We start from the raw sequence: 27,354 nt of genomic DNA on the forward strand, positions 1-27,354 counted from the left end.
TCCCATAGTCATCCACCACTATGTGAAAGATCCGAGAATACAGTAATGATGTGCGACAAAAGGTTGTCAAGCTGAACAAATCAGGAAATGGCTATAAGGAAATAGCTCAACGGTTGAAAATGCCCATTTCCACTATCAGGGCAATAATTAAGAAGTTTAAAGCAACTGGAAATGTTAACAAATCGGCCTGGAAGAGGACGTGTTTCTATATAGACCCCACGCACAGTGAGGAGGATGGTTCGAGTGGCCCAAAAATGTCCAAGGATCCCAGCTGGAGAATTGCAGACCTTAATTGGGTCTTGGGGTCAGAAAGTCTCAAACTACGATCAGACACCACCTACATAACCACAAGTTGTTTGGGAGAGTTGCCATAAAAATGCCTTTGCTGTCATCAAACAACAAACTCAAGCACCTACAATTTGCCAAAGTTACTGGAACTTTCAATGGGACTGAGTTCTATGGTCAGATGAGACCAAAATAGAGCTTTTTGGAAACAAACACCAGATGTGGGTTTGGCGTAGACAGAAAGATATCCATGCAGAAAAGTACCTCATCCCCACTGTGAAGTATGGTGGTGACTCTTTGATGTTGTGGGCTGTTTTTCTTCCAAAGTCCGAGGACAACTTGTTAGGATACATAATATCATGGACTCCATGTTCCAGCAGATATTAAATCAAAACCTAACTGCCTCTGCTAGGAAGCTTAAACTGGGCCGTGGTTGGATTTTCCAGCAGGACAGTGATCCAAAGCACAACTCAAAATCAACACAAATTGTTCACTGACAAGAGAATCAAGGTTTTGCCACGGCCATCCCAGTCTCCTGACCTAAACCCCATAGAAAACCTGTGGGATGAGCTACAGAGGAGAGTCCACGAGCGTGGACCTCGACTCTGAAGGATCTGGAGAGATTCTGTATGGAGGAATGGTCTCAGATCCCTTGCCATGTGTTCTTAAACCTTGTTACGCATTATAGGAGAAGACTCCGAGCTGTTATCTTTGCACAGGGAGGTTGCACAAAGTATTGAATGAAATGGTGGCAATAATTGTGGCACACATATTTGAGAATATTTGTTTGATAAGAATTGTATTTTTTCTTTCAATTATTTTACTTTAAAAGGTTATTTTGATTGAAAGACCAAGAGGATAAACAATGAAAACATTTTCACAGCCCTTTTTTCTCATATTTACCAAGGGTGCCAATATTAGTGGAGGGCACTGCCTGTTCACCCCGCTATCATCCAGAAGGCGAGGTCAGTACAGGTGCATCAAAGCAGGGACCGAGAGACTGAAAAACAGCTTCTATCTCAAGGCCATCAGACTGTTAAACAGCCACCACTAACATTGAGTGGCTGCTGCCATACATGTAAAAAATGTATCACTAGCCACTTTAAACAATGCCACTTAATATAATGTTTACATACCCTACATTTCTCATATGTATATACTGTACTCGATACCATCTACTGCATCTTGCCTATGCCGTTCTGTACCATCACTCATTCATATCTTTATATACATATTCTTCATCCCTTTACACTTGTGTGTATAAGGTAGCTGTTGTGAAATTGTTAGGTTAGATTACTCGTTGTTTATTACTGCATTGTCGGAACTAGAATCACAAGCATTTCGCTACACTCGCATTAACATCTGCTAACCATGTGTATGTGACCAATAAAATTTGATTTGATTTGTGTCTCAAGACTTTCCAACTTGTATATTTTTTAAACAATTATAGATCTAACATTGGAATATATCTACAACTTAAAAAATGTACAAAAATTAGATCAACTTACCACAAAATCGTTTTTGTTTAAATATCTCAAAGTTGTGATGACAGAGGACATTTTTTGTTGAGCAAGAGCAGTGGGAAAATCATTTGGTGACATCTTATGGTCTTAATGTGAATTACAGGGGGCGGGGCCAGTTACCCCAGGTGGCCAGTTGTCCCCTGGTACCAAAGGGTCTCCGCTCCAACCCTCTCATTTGGATCATAGGTGGGAACCAGCCCAATTCAACCCTGGGTCATTTTGGAACTAAACCTCCCTTGCACTGCGCTGTTTTGTAACACCTTTTGCTTAGATGTTTTGTTGGGCTGGTCCTCATCTGCTCTGTAAACAAAGTATTCCCATAGTTTGAGTCCGGTGTCAGTTTTGTCAACAAGTTGTGGGCGTGGAGATAACGGTTTGATGTTTTTGTTAGAAGAAGCCATGCTGTTGGCATTCTCTCTCTCCGCTTCTCAAAAGTGGCTTGCGCGGTGTTAGATGTTTCCCCATCGCATGCGCAAGTAGCCTAGCTAGCTACTGAGGCCGTGAGAAGAGAAATTACTAGACTCAACCCTCTCAATCAGTACACACGTGAGACACATGGCAGAAGTAGCGAAAGGTCCAAAAAATCTAGTACCAAACCATTTTTCATATAGTACAGAACCATTTTTTCATGTAGTACAGAAGTTTCTGTACACCGTACAACATTACCCCCCTCTAGGAACAATAAAGTAATAATCTGTGCATAGCCGTGATTGAGTGTCAAAACTCCCGGGACCTCACACGTATGACTCCCCACTCGAGACCAGGGTTTAATCCCCTTTCACTGTTCTCCCCACTGGAGACCAGGGTTTAATCCCCTTTCACTGTTCTCCCCACTGGAGACCAGTGTTTAATCCCCTTTCACTGTTCTCCCCACTCGAGACCAGGGTTTAAACCCCTCTCACTGTTCTCCCCAATGGAGACCAGGGTTTAATCCCCTCTCACTGTTCTCCCCAATGGAGACCAGGGTTTAATCCCCTCTCACTGTTCTCCCCAATGGAGACCAGGGTTTAAACCCCTCTCACTGTTCTCCCCAATGGAGACCAGGGTTTAATCCCCTCTCACTGTTCTCCCCAATGGAGACCAGGGTTTAATCCCCTCTCACTGTTCTCCCCAATGGAGACCAGGGTTTAATCCCCTCTCACTGTTCTCCCCAATGGAGACCAGGGTTTAATCCCCTTTCACTGTTCTCCCCAATGGAGACCAGGGTTTAATCCCCTCTCACTGTTCTCCCCACTGGAGACCAGGGTTTAATCCCCTCTCACTGTTCTCCCCAATGGAGACCAGGGTTTAATCCCCTCTCACTGTTCTCCCCAATGGAGACCAGGGTTTAATCTCCTCTCACTGTTCTCCCCAATGGAGACCAGGGTTTAATCTCCTCTCACTGTTCTCCCCACTGGAGACCAGGGTTTAATCCCCACCCACGACAATCCTTTCTCAGTGTTCTCCCCAGGTGCTTGTCTGTCTCCTCTTGCTGAACGGTCTTCAATAAAAATGAAGTATTTTTCTATTTGTCTGTTTTATTCAATCTGTATAGGAGACAGGATAAAGTCGGACCCAGACTATCTTCCAGAAGTGACCGTGGCAACAGGGCAACCACAACACCAGAAGAAGAAGGCTGCGAAGAAGCTTCATCCATGTCCTGACTGTGGGAAGACATTTGACAGACCATCACACCTAGAGAGACATGAGAATACCCACACCAGAATCAAGAAGCTGGCCCCCGACTACACTTGTTCTTACTGTGGCAAGATCTTCGCTAAACCGTCAAAGCTGGCTCGGCACGAGCGAGGACACACCGGAGAGAAACCGTACTCTTGCTGCAAGTGCGGGAAGTGCTTCGCCGAGCCGGGGCACCGGAAGAGCCATGAGCTGACGCACAATGAAGAGAGACCGTACACCTGCGCCGACTGCGGGATAGGCTTCTTCAACCAGTCCAAGTTGCAACGGCACCAACGCACACACACAGGTGAGAAACCGTACTGCTGCACTGAATGTGGGAAGACCTTTGCTCGGTCAGGAGGCCTAAAGACTCACTGGCTAAGCCACACGGGAGAGAGACCATACCTCTGCTCTGACTGTGGGAAAAGCTTCTTCAGCTCTGGGGACCTGAAAGTCCACCACTTGACCCATACCGGAGAGAAACCACACTGCTGCTCCGTGTGCGGGAAGGGTTTCGCGCAGAGGGGGAACATGAGGGCTCATGAACGGTCTCACTCGGGGGAAAGGCCTTACAGCTGTGCCGACTGCGGGGCCAACTTCGCCCATTCTAACTATTTAAAGATACACCGGCGCATTCACACGGGAGAGAGACCCTTCCCTTGCCCCGTCTGCGGCAAGAGGTTTATTCTATCCGGGCACCTCGGAAGACACCAGAAAACACACATACCCAAAAACAACACTTAGGAGAACACACATATCCAAACACACACGGGACACACTCATGAGCTTACTGAAGTATATTTTATTTGCATATAATCATGAACTACAATGAAACGGATGAAGAACAAAAAATAAAAGACATGGTAAAAGTCCTGAGAGAGCGAGGGTAAGGGATGCTCCCCCGTGAAGCTCCGCCCTCAACACTCCTCTTTCCATACTGTGTCCCAAATGACACCCTGTTCCCTATATGGTGCACTACCGGGTCAAAGGTCAAACCTATATAGAGCAGAGGGTGCCCATTGGCCTGTTCCACTGTTTTAATCTAAACATTGTATAGAATTGATTTGGCAGGTTGTTGTGTGTATGTATATATGTATATATATATGTTGTGTGTCTTTGTCCTGAACGTTTTTGGTGGTTTTCATAATGTGAGAGCAATGGTGAGTAAAGTTTCTAATGTAGTTAGTTACCTGTAAACCACAGTTTCGGCCTCTCCTGGTAGGCAAAGTCTCTTCAGATCATTTAAGCACGACTTTTTCCACATTTTGTTACGTTACAGCCTTATTCTAAAATTGATTAAATTGTTCCCCCCCTCAATCTATACACAATACCCCATAATGACAAAGCAAAAGGCCTGTCTCACAGTCCCTGCTGCTGAAAAACATCACCACAGCTTGATGCTGCCACCACCATGCTTCACCGTAGGGATGGTGCCAGGTTTCCTCCAGACGTGACGCTTGGTTTCATCAGACCAGATAATCTTGTTTTTTATGGTCTGAGAGTCCTTAGGTGCCTTTTGGCAAACTCCAAGTGGGCTGTCATGTGCCTTTTACTGAGGAGTGGCTTCCGTCTGGTCACTCTACCAAAAAGGCCTGATTAGTCTAGTGCTGCAGAGATAGTTGTCCTTCTTGAAGGTTCTCCACAGAGGAACTCTGGATCGGGTTCTTGGTCACCTCCCTGACCAAGGCCCTTCTCCTCCGATTGCTCAGTTTGGCCTGGGCGTCCAGCTCTAGGAAGAGTCTTGGTAGTTCCAAACTTCTTCCATTTAAGAATGATGGAGGCCACTGTGTTCTTGGGGACCGTCAATGCTGCAGGCATTTTTTTGGTACCCTTCCCCAGATCTGTCCCTCGACACAATCCTGTCTCAGAGCTCTATGTACAATTCCTTCAACCTCATGGTTTGGTTTTTGCTCTGACATGCACTATCGACTGTGGGACCTTTATATAGACAGGTGTGTGCCTTTCCAAATCATGTCCAATCATTTGAGTTTACCACAGGTGGACTCCAATCAAGTTGTAGAAACATCTCAAGGATGATAAATGGAAACAGGATGCACCTGAGCTCAATTTGGAGTCTCATAGCAAAGGGTCTGAATAAGGTATTTCAGTTTATTTTTTTCAGATTTTGCAAAAATGCATAAACACTGTTTTTGCTTTGTCATTATGGGGTATTGTGTGTAGATTGGTGAGGAAAAACATGACATTTAATCCATTTTAGAATAAGGCTGTGATGTAACAGAATCTGCATAAAGGAAAAGGGTCTGAATACTTTCTGAATGCACTGTATATTCTGAAAGTAACGCATTGCTAACTATAGTTGTTGTTACTCAAATACAAAGTGTAATTAGTTATGATACCTTGTTACTGATTCAAGTAATAATATTATTGTACCACATGATGTTACTGACAAGTTAACCCACAACCCTGGTGAAATGGACATCAATATGCATACATTAAACGTTTCCAAGAGGAGAGTGGCTGGCTGGTTAAATTGCGACAATGGAAGTTTGGTTTAGAAAGTATTGATTTATGCCGATAGAAAGTGAATGGCTTTCTGGAGGAATAAGACAATTTAATTCAAATGTGACCCTCGTCATAATTCATACTCTTTAGTACATTTTCATATTAGAATATAAAAAAAAAAAATGTACTTCAGGTATCACGACGAGGAAAATTTGTTAGATACGTACATAATTGACCAGTTTGGCAGCAAACACCATTATGAGATCAGGGTCTGTATCCACAAGACATCTCAGAAAAGGTCCTAGGAATCCTGTTAAAACCTGTTAAGACTATTAAACACTCCCAGCTCAGAGGAAGTTTTAGGATGATGTTAGGACACTGACAAACTGAGCCCAGAGTACAAATCAACTCATACATTTCTGCATATTGATCCTTTAACATAAACCCTAGATGCCTTCAATTGCCTCCAATTTATAGGCATATTTTTTGTTTAACAATGTGATGTTGTGCTCCAAAGGGATTACTTGGAACAAATAACATGATTCAATCATCGAAAGAAAAACATGTTTAATTTGCCTAGTGGTTATAAATATTTAGGCATGTCGTGTGAAATTTACAAAACAAAGAAATAGGCCTTGTAAAATCATTGTAAAAAGAGCAAGAAATACTGTTGCATGTAGGTCTAGATTACTTCTGGATTGATCGTATAGAAATATCAAAACATTCTTTGAACAACTCCTAACCACTGTCCCGCTGCCTTTTTCTATTACCAAGACACCTGCTGGTAACTCGTAACTGGTCAGGACAGCTCATGAGGTCTCCTAAATATCTGTCCACTAGGTGGAACTCATGACTAAAGAGGCTTCATGCATAGATTTGATTTTTACCCATAGGAGTAAAATGTCTCTATTCTCAGCACCTACAACACATGTTCTACTCTGATATACATTGTGGATACGGTCCCAGTATTTGGCACTGCACTGTGTATTGTCTTTTGATGTTCTTTCAGTAATTTAAACCTCTTCCCACACTAAGAGCAGATGTTAAGCTTCTCTGCTGAGCTAGCTGATGTTTTTAGGTCTTCTGTATGACTGAAGCACTCCCCACACTGGGAGCAGTGCAAAGGCTTCTCTCCTATGTGAGTTCTCTGGTGAGCCGTTAAAGACATGCTCCGGAACCTATGGCGACAACATAAGTATTTATTAAACCTCCCACTATGGGTTGGATGTGTCAATGTGTAGTTCATACAGGCTTAATCTCTGAGCATAATTATTGTCCTAGTTTGAAAGGAACCGATTTCTCCACATTTTCCCCCACGTGGGCCAGCCCCCTTGCAATTCGAGTTCCAGCCAATGCGCTTCAGTCCCTCGCCATTCGAGTGACAGCTAGCAAGATGCACACACAGCAAAGCAAGAGAGCGAAATTACTTGGTGCACATATGTGACGTACTATGACATTTTTGGGGACCACTTTTGACTCTAGAGCTACTTTCATAACTATTGGCTAAAAAGCTCCAGAACATATCTAAGTTTCATACATCACTGAAACGAAAAACATGCAGAGAGCAATGGTAAGGCTTGTCTCCTGTGCGAGTTAGCTGGTGAGTCTTTAGTTTATGTAACAGGCTGAAGCTCTTCCAACACTGACAGCAGCGGTAAGGCTTCTTTGTGAGTAAGCTGGTGTCTATTTAAGGTTTGTAAAAGAGAAACTCATCCCACAAACAGCAGTGGAAAGGCTTCTCTCCTGTAAGAGTAAGCTTGTGTCTATTTCATTTTCTTACTGTCTGAAAAATCTTTCCAAATTGACCTCACGGGTAAGTCTTCTTTCTTTCGAGACTGTTTTTGTGTGAATCACTGACAATTGACAATGGAAGTCATGCCTTTGGTCACCCTAACAAATAATTAAAGAGACCATAAACTCATCTTTAAAAGGTTGAAGTCTGCTCAAAACAAAAGTGACGTAGGTTAAGCAAGTCGAGTAATGAGTAGGATTCTGGGTTTTCACATGCAAAAGTGATTACTTTTGATAAAAGGCGTAGGTCTGCTTTCCCAATGAAAACTGGTTTGAAAATTAAAACACATTTCATGGAAAAGAGATGTATGTTTCTGAACGATGCATCATGATGCCTTGTTGGCACAGATTACTGTTCGATTGAGGGTGCTCATCTCATACCGCTTTTGCCCCACGGGCCATGCCATAGCTGTGCCAACTTTATTTAAATAAACAACATTCAAACACAACTCCAGAGCATGACTTTGACTCTTCTTTCACCACCATAATTTGTATTTTATAATAGCTACAGTGTTTATAACATGATAGCAATTTCAAAAGATTGTCACCCTATTCAATATACAATATTTAAACGGAAAATTCTTCTTTCACTGCCACTATTTATTACCAGACATCCAGGGTTTATTACAGGATACTCAATGATTATAACATGTTACTCTTGCATCTTCAAAATGTTTGGGGCTCTTTGTTGTGAGTTCCCTAGCATTTCTTCAGAGCTCATGACTGCCTGAAACTCTCCCTACATTAGGAGCAGTGGAAATGCTTCTCTCCTGTGTGAGATAGCTGATGTATCTTCAGAGTTGATAACTGACTAAAAGCATAACCATACTGGGAGCATTGGTTGGCCGGCATTGTAAATAAGAATTTGTTCTTAACTGACTTGCCCAGTTAAATAAAGGTTGGTATGCTTCTTTCTTTTGTGCGTCTGTTGGTGTGATTTGAGGTGACTTGAGATTTGAGGTTGGTGTGAATGTTCTATTGCCATACTGGCTGGAAAGGTTCTTATTCCTTGCTTGCTAGCTAGCAAACTTCGGCTAACTTGCAGTCAAGTCAAACAGTGCAGCCAGAATAACAGCAAAGTAGCTGCATTTGCATTTGTTTAAGCTGTTTGGTTGGGGTAGGCCATCATTGTAAATAAGAATTTGTTCTTAACTGACTTGCCTAGTTAAAAAAAAAAAATATGGTGTGGTCTACAGCTTATCATGAGGTACTATACCTCAGGTGAGCAATAGCTCAAGGCTTCTTTAATATTAGAAATTGCGCACCAGCTGTTATTTACAAATAGACACAGACCCCTTACCAGACGTAGCTTCTCTGTCCTGCCGATGCACTGAATACCCAGCCAGCTCTATAGTATCCGTGTTGTCATTCAGCCACAACTCTGTGAAACATAAGATATTACAGTTTTTAATGTCCTGTTGGTAGGATAGTCTTAATCGTAGATCATCCATTTTATTTTCCAATGATTGCATGTTGGCCAATAGTACGCATGGTGGTGGAGGTTCACTCACTCGCCTACGAATTCTTAGAAGGCAGCCCGACCTCCTACCCCTTTTTCTCTGTCTTTTCCTGGGCCTGGTCTCGAGAAAGCAGTATATCCTTCACGTCGGATTCGTTAAAGAAAAAATGCCCAGAAGCTCTTTTCGGTCATAGGAGATGGTAGCAGCAACATTATCTACAAAATATGTTTTAAAAAGTTACAAACAACGTGAAAAAAAAATAGCGCCATTATAATCGAGTCAACTGAAGTATCGTGCTTTGAGCCCCGGAGTAGGGCACCTGTTAAGGGAGTCATCTCCGGAGTGTCAATGGAAGTTAAGGAGGTTAAGGAGGAAAACCTTTCGACAGGAATCCCAGGTGTGGTTAGTGCCCATCGTTTGACCTGCATGGTGGAAGGAAGAAAGGAAAACATGTCGTTCTATTGTTTTGTTTTTTTACTGATGAGCACTTCCCTACACATGTCAAGCTGAGGTATATGGGGTACGCAGAAACCAAACCATTAGTGTACAACATTTAAAGGATTTGGCCGTGTTTCAAGTGTGTGTAGACGTGTGGAGTATACAGAAGATCGGATTGAAGAACGGCCGTGTTGCAATTGTGGTGGGGTTCATGACCCAGAGTTCCTGGAGTGCCCTGTAAGGAGGGATCAGACATGGATAGGGTCATTCCTACAATGCAGTGCATTTTCTGTCCTCAGGAAATATCACTTATTATTTAGTGTAAAATTAGGATTCCAAAAGACTTTAAATATAAGGTCAGGTGTCCTTTACCTTAAATACACAAAAATGTGGACCTTAAAAGGGAACTTTCTGCATTTGAAAACGTTTTTTCAGTGGATGTAGGTGTTTTTTGCCATGGGTGTTATTAATCAACTTCCACAAGAAATATAAACCTTAAAATAATAACATACTTAAAATCTTTCTTCATTATTTTATAGTCCTAGTTAAATTCTCGCTCATCAATAGTTATTTTATCATAATTATTGTATTTATTATCATTTTACTTAAGATGTTCTATGTGTCCCTGATATCACTTTCTACGCTGTTCGTTTTTTTGTAATTCGCCATTAAAGAAAACAACCCCTTCCTACAGTAACACCACATTCAGGCAGTGTTGTAATTCGCCATTAAAGAAAACAAGCCCTTCCTACAGTAACACCACATTCAGGAAGTGTTGTAATTCTCCTTTAAGAAAGCAAACCCTTCCTAAAATGACACCACATTCAGGAAGTGTTATTATTTCTTTGGTGGGAAAACAATGGTGCAAAACTAAATAAATATAAAAACTCAGTTGTATCTATTTGTCCATGTTTCATGATGTTAGTCTGTACATCCAACTCATTCGTTTTCACCCTGTTACTCCTCAATTATAGAGAAAATTAACCAAATGTTTGATAGAGAAGTTAAAATCCTGTTCAAGTGTTCACCATTATGCTAGCTCAATCTTGCTTACTCACAGTGCTATGGCTAATTTGGGCTCCAAATTTCCAGCCTGTTAGGATTATGCACCTAATAAGTTAAAAAAAATGTATATATATATATATACAGTGGGGAGAACAAGTATTTGATACACTGCCGATTTTGCAGGTTTTCCTACTTACAAAGCATGTAGAGGTCTGTAATTTTTATCATAGGTACACTTCAATTGTGAGAGACGGAAAATCCAAAACTCCAGAAAATCACATTGTATGATTTTTAAGTAATTAATTTGCATTTTATTGAATGACATAAGTATTTGATACATCAGAAAAGCAGAACTTAATATTTGGTACAGAAACCTTTGTTTGCAATTACAGAGATCATATGTTTCCTGTAGTTCTTGACCAGGTTTGCACACACTGCAGCAGGGATTTTGGCCCACTCCTCCATACAGACCTTCTCCAGATCCTTCAGGTTTCGGGGCTGTCGCTGGGCAATACGGACTTTCAGCTCCCTCCAAAGATTTGCTATTGGGTTCAGGTCTGGAGACTGGCTAGGCCACTCCAGGACCTTGAGATGCTTCTTACGGAGCCACTCCTTAGTTGCCCTGGCTGTGTGTTTCGGCTCGTTGTCATGCTGGAAGACCCAGCCACGACCCATCTTCAATGCTCTTACGAGGGAAGGAGGTTGTTGGCCAAGATCTCACGATACATGGCCCCATCCATCCTCTCCTCACTACGGTGCAGTCGTCCTGTCCCCTTTGCAGAAAAGCATCCCCAAAGAATGATGTTTCCACCTCCATGCTTCACAGTTGGGATGGTGTTCTTGGGGTTGTATTCATCCTTCTTCTTCCTCCAAACACGGTGAGTGGAGTTTAGACCAAAAAGCTCTATTTTTGTGTCATCAGACCAAAATGACCTTCTCCCATTCCTCCTCTGGATCATCCAGATGGTCATTGGCAAACTTCAGACGGGCCTGGACATACGCTGGCTTGAGCAGGGGGACCTTGCGTGCGTTGCAGGATTTTAATCCATGACGGCGTAGTGTGTTACTAATGGTTTTCTTTGAGACTGTGGTCCCAGCTCTCTTCAGGTCATTGACCAGGTCCTGCCGTGTAGTTCTGGGCTGATCCCTCACCTTCCTCATGATCATTGATGCCCCACGAGGTGAGATCTTGCATGGAGCCCCAGACCGAGGGTGATTGACCGTCATCTTGAACTTCTTCCATTTTCTAATAATTGCGCCAACAGTTGTTGCCTTCTCACCAAGCTGCTTGCCTATTGTCCTGTAGCCCATCCCAGCCTTGTGCAGGTCTACAATTTTATCCCTGATGTCCTTACACAGCTCTCTGGTCTTGGCCATTGTGGAGAGGTTGGAGTCTGTTTGATTGAGTGTGTGGACAGGTGTCTTTTATACAGGTAACGAGTTCAAACAGGTGCAGTTAATACAGGTAATGAGTGGAGAACAGGAGGGCTTCTTAAAGAAAAACTAACAGGTCTGTGAGAGCCGGAATTCTTACTGGTTGGTAGGTGATCAAATACTTATGTCATGCAATAAAATGCAAATTAATTACTTAAAAATCATACAATGTGATTTTCTGGATTTTTGTTTTAGATTCCGTCTCTCACAGTTGAAGTGTACCTATGATAAAAATTACAGACCTCTACATGCTTTGTAAGTAGGAAAACCTGCAAAATCGGCAGTGTATCAAATACTTGTTCTCCCCACTGTATATATTCTATGAGGTCAAAAAGGAACCATATTGTAGGAATGATCCGATTTATTGATTTTAACAGATAAAGCAACGATCATGTTGAGTGATTTTTGGGTAGTCAGTATGATTTTATCCATATCAATTTTGAGATATTTATTTTCATCCTGTTTGTGGCAAAAACACACCTTTTTGCATGCAGTTCGTCATCAAACCCGAAGAAGAAGCTTTTAATCATGGTTATCGCTATCGATACTCGACTACTCTGGTTTGTGTGTGATGAAGTTGGAAGTAACAGACTAGGAAGAGTTAGCTATCTAGATAAGTCTTCAAGCTTAGCTGGATATTCTACTTTACTTTCAAACTACAACGGAAAACTGACATTAGAATTACGTTGTCAAAGGAACATCAAACAAAAGTCAGGAGATATAACGTTATTTATTTCCCACGTGGACAGAAACGTGCTAACTAGCTAACGTTACTGTAGCCTTTCTACTGTATCAGGTAGGTAACAAAGGTTACGGTCACAGTTATACTGGAGCCGAGTTTATGTTTTTGTACAACACATTATTAACCCCTTTTACGATTAGCTAATGTTCAGGGCTTTCATTTGATAATAACTTGTTTAATTCCCGGTTTGTGAGGTGGCGACAAACACCCGAAAAGTATTGTTGAACGTTGCTAGCTAACGTAGATAACTATCCAAGTAACTTTAGAAGATTGGAAAATTCTCTATTTAAACTTTTACGATGAACCGAATAACATTTTCATGTCGACATTACATTGTTGAACGCTATGTTATTAAATCTGCCAAAAGCATAAAGGCTGGTTACAGTCCGTCTATGACATGTCTGTGTAGACAGTTGTCGTAGCAACATCATGAACATTCTATTGTCGTCCGACATCAAACTTGTCGTTCTGAAAAAGTGTAAACACAAAACGACAGCCTCTGCATGACATCAGCAGCCCTGTGCTCCAAATAACATACTCTCTCTATTTTAACACCAGTAAAACCATCCGTTTAAAAACACATTCAGTAAATGTCAGCCAGGTTCGTTACTTGCTAGCTAGCTGGCGAGCCAGTTTAAATAATGACCAGAGTATATCCAAAGACTTGTATAACAAATTAAGTGATAATGCCAGAGAAGCCCGTGTTTGGAGGATATATTGTCACAGGTGTCTTCGAGGGCTGGCAAATCATGCCAATACATCCTCCAAAAACTGGCTTTGTTGTACCTTTTTTTTAATTGACCTTTCTTTGTAAATATCCATAAAAATGATGCCAGTTGATTCATGATTTCGACTGGCTGAGAAAAGCTACATGTCTGTCTCCTCCAGACTCCCGACCCCCTACACATTGCAACATATTGAAATAACGCATTTGTTATAAAACATTTTTTTATTAGTGTTCTGACAATATAACCATATGCAATTACAGTAGCACACGTCTTAGACTGATGGACTGTGCCATCCTCACGGTCTCCACAATGGATCAGTCCATTCAGACAGGAGCCAATCAGAAAGGTGTCTTGTACACCATGATTTTTTTTTGTTTTTTTTTGCTACTGCTCAACTAAAGAAATCTCTGTTGACCAACAGCCAAACAATGGACCAGTCGACTAAATGGGGTCAGCACTAATGTGTTCTAATCTTTCATTTTATTTTCATTACAGGTCATCTAACTGGACTATATCTGTCTTGACATTGACTTCATTGTTGTTGTTGCCACGTGAGCAGGACAATATGAGTGGAGAGAGGGAAACGTTGATGGATGAAATGGAACAGAGTTTATACACTTTAACCAAGGACAATTTACGCTGCCTGTGTGAACGCAGTGGAATAGATGGCAAGGATGGCTCCATTGTTCAAGGAAAGAATCCCCATCACTCATTGTGCCGTAAAATCCTGGAGGAACTTGGGAAAAATTTAGATTCAATGGAATCGGAGGAGCAGAGAATGTCTTGGTTACTCCAACTGAAAGAGGACATCAGAAAGATACAGGAGGATGGTAGTGATGCACCTTTGAGTCCCAGCCAATCCATTGATGATGATGCTGTAGACTGTGATGAAGATGAGAACCAGAAGGACATGGATTGGTTACCTAGCAAAAGGCTGGAGGCGGAGCTCATGAGTCCCAGCCAATCCTTTGATGACAATGCTGCAGACTGCGATGAAGAATGGGATGAGGAGGACAGGGATTTGTTGCGTAGCAAAGGGCTGGAGGTGGAGCCAGCTCCAGAGCAGAGGGAGAAGAGAGTGAGTGGGGCCCCCTCTCTGTCCTCTCCTGGTAATGCCTTACTGCTGGGTCTGAAGAGGGTGTCTGTGCGGCTGGTCGACTGCAGGAAAACACCAGGGTTGAGAGGAACTGCTGGAGGAGGAGACGAGGAGGAAGGAGACGTGATTCATCAAAGTAAGTGCAGCAGGATACCTTTTGTTTTGGTTCTAAGGACCATTGTGAAGTGTTGTTGTTGTTATCTAACATTACAGTGCAGTCCAGTGGCCTCTGATATCAACGTTTTGTAAGTGGCATCAACACCTTTGTGTGTAACATTGTAGAATCGTTAACAGAGGACAGTGACAAATCCAATCAATGTATGTTTCACATGCGCCGAATACAACAGGTATTACTGTGAAATGCTTTTACAGGTTTTACATTAAATGCCTTCATTGTAGAATCGTAAAACTTAGAGGACAGCGACGTGTAATGCACTCCCCCTGCCCTCTAACATCACTCCATTACCTCTCCCTCTAACATCACTCCATAGCTCTCTCTGCCTCTGCCCCTTCTCTCTGTCTATCCTCTCTCACATCACTCCATTACCTCTCTTTAACATCACTCCATTACCTCTCTCTTTTCCTCTGCCCCATCCTCCCTTTCTCAATAACTCCATTACCTCTATTTTTGCCTCTGCCCATCTCTCTGTCTTCCTCCCTTTCTCAATAACTCCATTACCTCTATTTTTGCCTCTGCCCATCTCTCTGTCTATCCTCCCTCACTTTTGCTCCATTGTCTCCCACTTTTTATATCTCTACTGTGACTGTGTCTGCCCTCCCTTTCTGCCACTGCACCCCCCCCCCCCCCCTCCTGGTAAGGCACCTGGACTACTGTTCAGAGAGATTAACTTCATCACTACTTGTTTTTGTAAGAATGTTTGACGTGCTGAATGCACCGAGGTGTCTGTTTTAGTCCAGAACAGACTATGGGAGGCGCACAGTACTACATAAAGCCATGACTACATGGGGCTTCAATATGTTTCATTGAAATGTACAGCTGTGTGTCGTCCGCATAGCAGTGAAAGTTGACAATGTGTTTCCGAATGACATCACCAGGAAGTAGAATATATAGTGAAAAATAGTGGTCCTAAAACGGAACCTTGAGGAACAACGAAACTATCAATTATTTCCGACAACCAATCAAGAACTTGTCTATGTAGACCAATTAGGGTTTCCAATCTCTCCAAAATAATCTGGTGATCGATGGTGTCAAAAGCGGCAATAAGGTCTAGGAGCACGAGGCCAGATGCAGAGCCTTGTACAGGCTTCCTTCTTTTCACCCTGTCATTTAGGTTAGTATTGTGGAGTAACTACAATGTTGTTGATCCATCCTCAGTTTACTCCTATCACAGCCATTCAAGTTTTTGTTTTAAATTCACCATTGGTCTCATGGTGAAATCCCTAAGCGGTTTCCTTCCTCTCCAGCAACCACGTTAGGAAGGACACCTGTATATTTGTCAGTGGTGTAAAGTACTTAAGTATCACTTCAAAGTATTTATACTTACGTCGTTTTTTGGGGTATCTGTACTTTACTATTTTATATTTTTGACAACTTACTTTTACTTCACTACATTCCTAAAGAAAATAATGTACTTTTTACTCCTTACATTTTCCCTGACACCCAAAAGTACTTGTTACATTTTGAATGCTTAGTAGGACAGGAAATGGTCCAATTCACACATCCCTGGTCATACCTACTGCCTCTGATCTGGCGGACTCACTAAACACAAATGCATCGTTTGTAAATTGTCTGAGTGTTGGTGTGTGCCCCTGGCTATCTGTAAAAAAAACAACAACATTGTGCCGTCTGGTTTGCTTAATATAAGGAATTTAAAATGATTCATACTTTTACTCTTGATACTTAAGTATATATGAAACAAAATACTTTTTGACTTTTACTCAAGTAGTAATTTACTGCGTGACTTTTACTTGAGTCATTTTCTATTAAGGTATCTTTACTTTTACTCAAGTATGACAATTGGGTACTTTTTCCACCACTGATATTTGTAGTGACTGGGTGTATTGATACACCCCATCCAAAGTGGAATTAATAACTTCACCAGGCTCAAGGGGATATTCAATTACTGGTATTATTTATAAATTTTTATTCCTAAACTTATTTAGGCCTGCCATAACAAATTGGTTGAATACTTATTGACTGAGGACATTTTAAGCTTTTCATTTAAAATTAATTTGTAAAAAACTCTAAAAAGATATCTCCACTTTGACATTATGGGGTATTGTGTGTAAATTCATGCTGTAACACAAAATATGTGGAAAAGATAAAGGGTGTGAATACTTTCTGAAGGCACTTTCTGAAGATATTCAGACCCCTCAACTTTTTCCACATTTCGTTAGGTTACAGCCTTATTCTGAAATTGATTAAATCGTTTTGCCCCTCAATCTACACACCATACCCCATAATGACATCACAATACCCCACAATGACAAAGCAAAACAGCTTATTAGAAATGTTTGCTTATATATATATATATATATATTAAAAATAAACACATTTACATAGGTATTCAGACCCTTTATTCAGTACTTTGTTGAAGCACCTTTGGCAGTGATTACAGCCTCGAGTCTTCTTGAGTATGACAACACAAGCTTTTCACACCTGTATTTCGGGAGTTTCTCCCATTCTTCTCTGCTTGAGGTTGGATAGGGAGCGCTGCTGCACAGCTATTTTCAGGTCTCTCCAGAGATGTTAGATCGGGTCCAAGTCCGGGCTCTGGCTGGGCCACTCAAGGACATTCAGAGAATTGTCCTGAAGCCACTCCTGCATTGTCTTGGCTGTGTGCTTAGGGTCGTTGTCCTGTTGTAAGGTGAACCTTCACCCCAGTCTGAGGTCCTGAGCGCTCTGGAGCAGGTTGTCATCAAGGATCTCTCTGTACTTTGCCTTGATCCTGACTAGTCTCCCAGTCCCTGCCGCTGAAAAACATCCCCACAGCATGATGCTGCCACCACCATGCTTTACTGTGGGATGGTGCCAGGTTTCCTCCAGACTTGGCATTCAGGCCAAAGAGTTTCATCAGACCAGATAATCTTGTTTCTCATGGTCTGAGAGTCTTTAGGTGCCTTTTGGCAAACTCCAAGCGAGCTGTCATGTGCCTTTTTACTGAGGAGTGCTGTAGAGATGGTTGTCCTTCTGGAATGTTCTCCCATTTCCACAGAGGAACTCTAGCACTCTGTCAGTGACCATTGGGTTCTTGGTCACCTCCCTGACTCCCTGCCCCGATTACTCAGTTTAGTCAGGCGTCCAGCTCTAAGAAGTGTCTTGAAGGTTCCAAACTTCTTCTATTTAAGAATGATGGAGGCCACTGTGTTCTTGGGGACCTTAAATGCTGCAGACATTTTTTGGTACCCTTCCCCAGACCTGTGCCTCCACACAATTCTGTCTCGGAGCTCTACGGACAATTCCTTCGACCTCATGGCTTGGTTTTTGCTCTGACGTGCACTGTCAACTGTGGGACCTTATGTAGACCGATGTGTGCCTTTCCAAATCATGTCCAATCAATTGGATTTACCACAAGTGGACTCCAAGTTGTAGAAACAGCTCAAGGATGATCATTGGAAACAGGATGCACCTGAGCTCAATTTCAAGTCTCATAGCAAAAAGTCTGAATACTTAGGTAAATAATGTATCTGTTTTTATTTTTAATAAAAGTGCAAAAATGTCAACCTGTTTTCGCTTGGTCATTATGGGGTATTGTGTGTAGATTGCTGAGGATTGTTTATTTATTGAATCCATTTTAGAATAATGCTGTACCGTAACAAAAAGTCAAGGGGTCTGAATATTTCCAGAAGTCACTGTAATACCTCAATATGATGTCACTTGGACAAACTGTATTCACTGTTTGTTTGTCTCTTTCACACAGGAGAGAGACGTGGCAACCATGGATCTTCTGGGGAGCCTCAACAACAACCTCATGCCGACAACACAGACTGGAGTCTCCCCACATCAAAACACCTCAATAAACAACCGCAGAGACATGCAGGGAAGAAACCTCACCACTGCTATGACTGCGGAAATACTTTCAGTGTTTTATCAGGCTTGAAAATCCATCAATGCACCCACACTGAAAATAAACCATTCCAATGCTCCAAGTGTGGGAAAGGTTTTGCAAAGAACCACTATCGAAAAATACATGAGAAAACGGTACATGAGCCTCCCACAGAAAGGTCTTACCACTGCTCTGACTGCGGGAAGAGCTACAGTTTTTTATCAACCTTCAAAAATCATCAAAGGATACACACCGGAGAGAAACCATTTCAATGCTCCAAGTGCAAGAAAAGTTTTGCTCAGAAATCCACTTTAAAAGCACACTCGCAAACACACATGCCTGCCGCAGAAAGGCCTTACCAATGCTCCTACTGCGAGAAGAAGTTTTGTATTTTAGCATCCTTTAATTTCCATATGAGAATGCATACTGAAGAAAAACCATTCCAATGTTCCGTCTGCGGTATGCGGTTCATTCAAGCCTACTTACTGAAATCACACAAGTTTAAACACAAGCCCACCGAAGAAAAGCCCTTCAGCTGCTCAGAATGTGGGGCGGGTTTTGCCACTAAAGGTAGTCTCAAATTTCACCAGCTGATGCACAACCCGAGAGAGAGACCTTACCGCTGTTCTGAGTGTGGTCATTGTTTCTCTCATCCAATATATCTGAAGAAACACCAGAAGAGACACAGTAAAGACAAGTCCATTGTCTGTGAGCTATGCGGGAAGACCTTCAACCATCCAAGCAACTTCAGAACGCACATGAAGATACACCAAGGAGTGAAACCGTACCACTGCTCCGACTGTGGCAGGAGCTTCATATTCCACCAAGGTTTAACAACACACCAGCGTGTGCACACCGGAGAGCTGCCTTATGTCTGCGATCAATGTGGGAGGAGGTTTTCTCAGTCCAATTCTTTGGTGGCTCACCAGCGAACACACACCGGGGAGAAACCTTACCCATGCTTTGTCTGTGGGAAGAGCTTCAGTCGGTCACAAAACCTGGCTGCACACAAGAGAACTCATACTGGAGAGAAGCCTCACGCCTGTGATCAGTGTGGGAAGAGGTTTTCCCGAACCGACGCACTGGCTGTACACAAGCGCACTCACACTGGAGAGAAGCCTTACAGCTGTGATATATGCAGGGAGACATTCACCTATTTAGTAGCCATGTTGAAACATAAGAAGGGACATGGTCATCCTGCAGGTGATGTACTCTGTGCTGAATGGCCTCAGGACGATTCCAGCTCTGTCTATGAATAGAGAAGAACTTGTTTAACTTGCAGAAGACATCAATTTGTTGTTATACATACAATCTAACCCCCGGAGAGAGAGAGAGAGAGACACACAAACACTCACACACATGCAGAAAAACCCAGAGGGCGGTAGGTAGCCTAGCGGTTAAGAGCGTTCGACCAGTAACCGAAAGATCGCTCATTCGAATCCCTGAGTCTGCAAATGGTAGAAGAAAATCTGCTGTTCTGCCCTTGAGCCCAGTTAGCCCCCAACAACAACTGCTCCCTGGGCACATATGAAGTGGATTAAGGCAGCCCCCCGCACCTCTGTGATTCAGAGGGTTTAGATGCGGAAGGTTGAAGGCATTTAGTTGTGCAACTGGCTAGTTATCCCTAATTTCCTTTCCACCCAGAGGAATTGGGAGCACAGAGTGGTTTTTGAGAGTGGTTACTATGATTTTTGAGAGTGGTTACTGTGGTTTTTGAAAGCAAGGATTGTGGCTTTAAATAGTCTGAAATCATAGTGTTGTATGCATACACACCTGACAGGTGTAGGATCAGGTTCCTCTCCCCCAAATCCTATCTTTTAGCATTAGTGGGGAAAATGCTAAACTGACACAAGATCAGCATCTAGGAGCAACTTCACCCTACACTTGCCTCTTCCCTGGGGGCTGTTCCAGATAGCAGATTCATTGAGGTACTGTCCTAAATATTCTCAACTATCATAATTTTTTTGACAAATATAGACTTGGAATTGGCATAGTAGTAGTAGTAGTAGTAGTACATATACAGGAAGGAGTGGCTTCCGTCTGGCTACTCTACCATAAAGGAGTGCTGCAGAGATGGTTGTTCTTCTGGAAGGTTCTCCCATTGGCACAGAGGAACTCTGGAGCTCTGTCAGCGTGACCATCAGGTTCTTGGTCACTTCCGAGACCAAGGCCCTTCTGCCCAGACCTCAGTTTGTTCGGGCAGCCAGCTCTAGGAAGTGTCTTGGTGGTTCCAAACTTCTTCCATTTAAGAATGATGGAGGCCACTGTGTTCTTGGGGATCTTCAATGCTGCAGACATTTTTTGGTACCCTTCCCCAGATCTGTGCCTCCACACAATCCTGTCTCGGAGCTCTTGGACAATTCCTTCAACCTCATGGCTTGGTTTTTGCTCTGACATACACTGTCAACTGTGGGACCTTCAATAGGTAGGTGTGTGCCTTTCCAAATCATGTCCAATCAATTGATTTTACCACAGGTGGACTCCAATCAAGTTGTAGAAACATCTCAAGGATGATAACTGGAAAGAGTCTCATAGCAGTGGGTCTGAATACTTATGTAAATAAGGTATATCTGCTTTTTTATTATTTTTATACATTTGCAAAAATTTGTAAAACCTGTTTTCGCTTTGTCATTATGGGGTATTGTGTGTAGGTTGATGAGGAAAATATTTTATTTAATCCATTTTAGAATAAGGCTGTGACGTAACCAATGTGAAAAAATCAAGGGGTCTGAATACTTTCTGAAGGCACTGTACATTCACACACAATTAAACAATGAAAGCACATGGCAAAAGCTGGCTCCTAATTACTGATAACAATTATTTGATGAGCAAGCTTTTTATTTTTGTTTTTATGTTGCTTAAACATACCTAGTATTACATTAACATTATGGACATTGTGACTGAAATAATTTCAAATACTTTATCTGGGATTGATTGAGTTTGACTGGCATATGTATAGTTGTAAAATAAGATAAGGACTGCAAGGGATTATGGATGTGTAAGTAGGTGACAAGATTGGCTCCGATGTTCAAGGAAAGAATCACCATCGCTCATTGCGCTGTAAAATCCTGGAAGAATTTGGGGAAAATGCAGATTCAATGGAATCAGAGGAGCAGGGAATGTGTTGTTTCCATAGCGCTTACCACAATCGGGCTTGCATTGAACTGTTCTGTACTTAACTCCCTGTGACGTCAACTAGTCAAAATGTAAAACCTGTTGTTTAACAAATACAATAGGGCCTTCAAAAAGTTGGTGCTGACTTATCAGCTCAGTATTCGGTACTAAAACATTTACTTGGATCTACTCCAATTCTGGACATTGTTCCACGTCATGGAAACAGATTATTGTTTTAGATGACATTGCCTTCTTATTTAAATCACTGGTATATTCAAACTATCAAATTAAATAATAATAATTGGAAATGGTCAAAAACGTATCTTATATACATTTTCCCACTGTGTTCCTTACAGCCTGTTTAAGTTCAGTAAGTACCACTCACTTTCACTGGGGGCTTATCTGTTTGTCCACAGGAAGCTTATCTTTAACCCAAACACCAGATGGCAGCATCTAGTTTAATATCAGTCCCAACGCTCAATCCCTCTGTTTGTCATGTGACCTTCTATTGGAATTTACTTCTTCAAATTACTAAGATACTGCATTATTAGAGTGCTATCTGAAAGCAACTAATATTACCATTCACTTTGTTACTTTCACTAGTCTCCATATATTTTTCCTTCAACTAGGACGTAATTTTTCTTCAACTAGGACGTAATTTTTCCTTCAACTTTTAACGTAACGTAGTCAACACTGCTACCTAGCCAGCTTCGCTACCTTCCGCTTCGCTCCTCAGGTAGTATCACATTTTCACATTCTCATTTCATTTCATTACAGTACAACGGTTTGATTTGTTTAATCTTAGCTAGCTACTTAGCCGTCTTTGTATCAAAGATAATTGCGTAGCTAGCCAGCTATTCTTCGTTCTTTTAACGTAACTTTTAACGTAACGTAGTCAACACTGCTACCTAGCCAGCTAGCCACCGAACAGCAACACTGTAGTAACTATTACATTCAACGGAACGACTCGATTAGTGCAGTGTTAGCTAGCTACATATTGTCTTTGCTGTCTTTGTTTCTAAGATAACTGCGTAGTTTAGACTAATTCGGTTAGCTAGCCAGCTATTTTTCGTCCTTTTAACGTAACGTAACGTAGTCAACACTGCTCGCTAGCCAGCTAGCCACCGAATAGCAACACTGTAGAAACTATTACATTCAACGGATCAACGGAACGATTGATTAGTGTAGTGTTAGCTAGCTACATAGTTGTCTTTGCTGTCCTTGTATCTAAGACAATTGTGTAGTTTATACTAATTAACGAGCCAGTTACCGAGGTTACATAGCTAGCTACCGAGGTTACCTAGCCAGCGACACTCTCAAACAAAGTCAACAACGCAGCCACTGCTAGCTAGCCCACTTCCGCAGTACTGTATCATTTTAATAATTTTGGTCAATAAGATTTCTGCAACGCAAGCTTAACTTTCTGAACATTCGAGACGTGTAGTTCACGTGTCATTCCAATCTCCTTTGCATTAGCGTAGCCTCTTCTGTAGCCTGTCAACTATGTGTCTGTCTATCCCTGTTCTCTCCTCTCTGCACAGACCATACAAACGCTTCACACCGCGTGGCCGCGGCCACCCTAACCTGGTGGTCCCAGCGCGCACCACCCACGTGGAGTCCCAGGTCTCCGGCAGCCTCTGGAACTGCCGATCTGCGGCCAACAAGGCAAGGCAGAGTTCATCTCAGCCTATGCTTCCCTCCAGTCCCTCGACTTCTTGGCACTGACGGAAACATGGATCACCACAGATAACACTGCTACTCCTACTGCTCTCTCCTCGTCTGCCCACGTGTTCTCGCACACCCCGAGAGCTTCTGGTCAGCGGGGTGGAGGCACCGGGATCCTCATCTCTCCCAAGTGGTCTTTCTCCCTTTCTCCCCTTACCCATCTGTCTATCGCCTCCTTTGAATTCCATGCTGTCACAGTTACCAGCCCTTTCAAGCTTAACATCCTTATCATTTATCGCCCTCCAGGTTCCCTTGGAGAGTTCATCAATGAGCTTGATGCCCTGATAAGCTCCTTTCCTGAGGACGGCTCACCTCTCACAGTTCTGGGTGACTTTAACCTCCCCACGTCTACCTTTGACTCATTCCTCTCTGCCTCCTTCTTTCCACTCCTCTCCTCTTTTGACCTCACCCTCTCACCTTCCCCCCTACTCACAAGGCAGGCAATACGCTCGACCTCATCTTTACTAGATGCTGTTCTTCCACTAACCTCATTGCAACTCCCCTCCAAGTCTCCGACCACTACCTTGTATCCTTTTCCCTCTCGCTCTCATCCATCACTTCCCACACTGCCCCTACTCGGATGGTATCGCGCCGTCCCAACCTTCGCTCTCTCTCCCCCGCTACTCTCTCCTCTTCCATCCTATCATCTCTTCCCTCTGCTCAAACCTTCTCCAACCTATCTCCTGATTCTGCCTCCTCAACCCTCCTCTCCTCCCTTTCTGCATCCTTTGACTCTCTATGTCCCCTATCCTCCAGGCCGGCTCGGTCCTCCCCTCCTGCTCCGTGGCTCGACGACTCATTGCGAGCTCACAGAACAGGGCTCCGGGCAGCCGAGCGGAAATGGAGGAAAACTCGCCTCCCTGCGGACCTGGCATCCTTTCACTCCCTCCTCTCTACATTTTCCTCTTCTGTCTCTGCTGCTAAAGCCACTTTCTACCACTCTAAATTCCAAGCATCTGCCTCTAACCCTAGGAAGCTCTTTGCCACCTTCTCCTCCCTCCTGAATCCTCCTCCCCCTCCTCCCCCCTCCTCCCTCTCTGCAGATGACTTCGTCAACCATTTTGAAAAGAAGGTCGACGACATCCGATCCTCGTTTGCTAAGTCAAACGACACCGCTGGTTCTGCTCACACTGCCCTACCCTGTGCTCTGACCTCTTTCTCCCCTCTCTCTCCAGATGAAATCTCGCGTCTTGTGACGGCCGGCCGCCCAACAACCTGCCCGCTTGACCCTATCCCCTCCTCTCTTCTCCAGACCATTTCCGGAGACCTTCTCCCTTACCTCACCTCGCTCATCAACTCATCCTTGACCGCTGGCTACGTCCCTTCCGTCTTCAAGAGAGCGAGAGTTGCACCCCTGCTGAAAAAACCTACACTCGATCCCTCCGATGTCAACAACTACAGACCAGTATCCCTTCTTTCTTTTCTCTCCAAAACTCTCGAACGTGCCGTCCTTGGCCAGCTCTCCCGCTATCTCTCTCAGAATGACCTTCTTGATCCAAATCAGTCAGGTTTCAAGACTAGTCACTCAACTGAGACTGCTCTTCTCTGTATCACGGAGGCGCTCCGCACTGCTAAAGCTAACTCTCTCTCCTCTGCTCTCATCCTCCTAGACCTATCGGCTGCCTTCGATACTGTGAACCATCAGATCCTCCTCTCCACCCTCTCCGAGTTGGGCATCTCCGGCGCGGCCCACGCTTGGATTGCGTCCTACCTGACAGGTCGCTCCTACCAGGTGGCGTGGCGAGAATCTGTCTCCTCACCACGTGCTCTCACCACTGGTGTCCCCCAGGGCTCTGTTCTAGGCCCTCTCCTATTCTCGCTATACACCAAGTCACTTGGCTCTGTCATAACCTCACATGGTCTCTCCTATCATTGCTATGCAGACGACACACAATTAATCTTCTCCTTTCCCCCTTCTGATGACCAGGTGGCGAATCGCATCTCTGCATGTCTGGCAGACATATCAGTGTGGATGACGGACCACCACCTCAAGCTGAACCTCGGCAAGACGGAGCTGCTCTTCCTCCCGGGGAAGGACTGCCCGTTCCATGATCTCGCCATCACGGTTGACAACCCCATTGTGTCCTCCTCCCAGAGCGCTAAGAACCTTGGCGTGATCCTGGACAACACCCTGTCGTTCTCAACTAACATCAAGGCGGTGGCCCGTTCCTGTAGGTTCATGCTCTACAACATCCGCAGAGTACGACCCTGCCTCACACAGGAAGCGGCGCAGGTCCTAATCCAGGCACTTGTCATCTCCCGTCTGGATTACTGCAACTCGCTGTTGGCTGGGCTCCCTGCCTGTGCCATTAAACCCCTACAACTCATCCAGAACGCCGCAGCCCGTCTGGTGTTCAACCTTCCCAAGTTCTCTCACGTCACCCCGCTCCTCCGCTCTCTCCACTGGCTTCCAGTTGAAGCTCGCATCCGCTACAAGACCATGGTGCTTGCCTACGGAGCTGTGAGGGGAACGGCACCTCAGTACCTTCAGGCTCTGATCAGGCCCTACACCCAAACAAGGGCACTGCGTTCATCCACCTCTGGCCTGCTCGCCTCCCTACCACTGAGGAAGTACAGTTCCCGCTCAGCCCAGTCAAAACTGTTCGCTGCTCTGGCACCCCAATGGTGGAACAAACTCCCTCACGACGCCAGGACAGCGGAGTCAATCACCACCTTCCGGAGACACCTGAAACCCCACCTCTTCAAGGAATACCTAGGATAGGATAAAGTAATCCTTCTGACCCCCCCCCCCCCCCTTAAAAGATTTAGATGCACTATTGTAAAGTGGTTGTTCCACTGGATGTCATAAGGTGAATGCACCAATTTGTAAGTCGCTCTGGATAAGAGCGTCTGCTAAATGACTTAAATGTAAATGTAGGACCCTCCCTTTCTTCCCAATAGGAAAGACCCTCTCAATCACTACTGCTAATGCACATAGATCACACTCAAACTATGTTCTGCTTTTACCCCTATTGTAAGGTTTAAAAACAAACAAAACAAACATGATAACTTTCTCCTTATTGGAAGGCATTGTTTGCATTTTAGTCTAACCTAACAATATTACTTTCTGCTTCGCACTCATTAAATGTCTTATTTTGAGATTGATATGTAATGTACCGGAATTATAAATACACCAGCCAATTCAGAAGGGGAGATGTAAACTTTGCAGGGAGCTTCCTTTTTAAGGTAACTCTCGAGACTAGAGTTTCTTTCTGGGATCAACAGTTATTATAACTGGGCTAGCACTGCCTATCAGTCCACTGTCATTGGAGTGCTCTGTTCATAATGAGTCTGGCACCTGAGACAGAATAGACTGGGAAAAAGTCCCCACTCCTCCTGGGGGAGGGGTTCAATTTGCCTGCTTACTCATTGGTTTAATATCTCATCGTTTGGGATATCAACAAAAACTCCACCTGGGGTACAATAAATTGTAGCATTAAGTTTAGTTAACAAGTCTATACCTAACAAGTTACAGTTGGGTGGGTGAATACAGAAAAGCATTTTCAACATTCTTTGAGCTTATGGAATAGGGCATAGGTTTTGTTTCACAATGTATTACTGGGGTGGAGGAAATAACATTAATGCCTCTGATTTAATGTGGCAATGATATTTTGCGTTGGAAGCTGTTTTAAAAGCACAGAAAATGCACAAGTCTTTGAGTCTTTTTCCCCAGACCCTGTAGACAGTCATACTCGTTAGAAAACGTTCCATTCCATCAGTCCTCTTGGTTATGAGGGCCCAGCAGGGCTCTCCTCTGATGACAATCTACATCTGGGCCACTACTCAGGGCCTGCTTTGGTCCCTTTGGCTCAGGACTGTGTGTAACCTGCGTCTCATACTCACCAGTGCCAATGGAAGCACCTTTACCGATGTCAGGCATGTTT

General features: G+C 43.4%; 2 protein-coding genes across 2 annotated transcripts in view; both read left to right on the forward strand.

The window, feature by feature from the left end:
* Positions 1-6,672, forward strand: part of LOC139568342 (zinc finger protein 436-like) — a 25,930-nt gene extending 19,258 nt beyond the window's left edge. The window contains exon 4 of the mRNA XM_071390102.1: positions 3,343-6,672. Coding sequence (XP_071246203.1) covers positions 3,343-4,211 — 869 coding nt within the window. The 3' untranslated portion in view covers positions 4,212-6,672. The remainder of the gene's footprint in view (positions 1-3,342) is intronic.
* Positions 6,673-12,524: 5,852 nt separating this feature from the next.
* LOC139568337 (zinc finger and SCAN domain-containing protein 2-like) lies at positions 12,525-22,280 on the forward strand. Its single transcript, XM_071390096.1, has 3 exons — positions 12,525-12,854; positions 14,024-14,760; positions 18,506-22,280. The coding sequence occupies exons 2-3, from the start codon at positions 14,094-14,096 to the stop codon at positions 19,888-19,890; spliced, it is 2,052 nt and encodes a 683-aa protein (XP_071246197.1). The 5' UTR covers positions 12,525-12,854; positions 14,024-14,093; the 3' UTR covers positions 19,891-22,280.
* The last annotated feature ends 5,074 nt before the right edge of the window (positions 22,281-27,354 follow it).

Source organism: Salvelinus alpinus, chromosome 2 (assembly GCF_045679555.1).
Source record: "Salvelinus alpinus chromosome 2, SLU_Salpinus.1, whole genome shotgun sequence".
Classification (NCBI taxonomy): domain Eukaryota; kingdom Metazoa; phylum Chordata; class Actinopteri; order Salmoniformes; family Salmonidae; genus Salvelinus; species Salvelinus alpinus.

Bases quoted from the DNA above. Each gene is read 5' to 3' on its own strand.
- LOC139568337 (XM_071390096.1), top strand. From the start codon at position 14,094: ATGAGTGGAGAGAGGGAAACGTTGATGGATGAAATGGAACAGAGTTTA. The intron at 14,761-18,505 runs GTAAGTGCAGCA...TCTTTCACACAG, and splicing joins AGGAGACGTGATTCATCAAA to GAGAGAGACGTGGCAACCAT.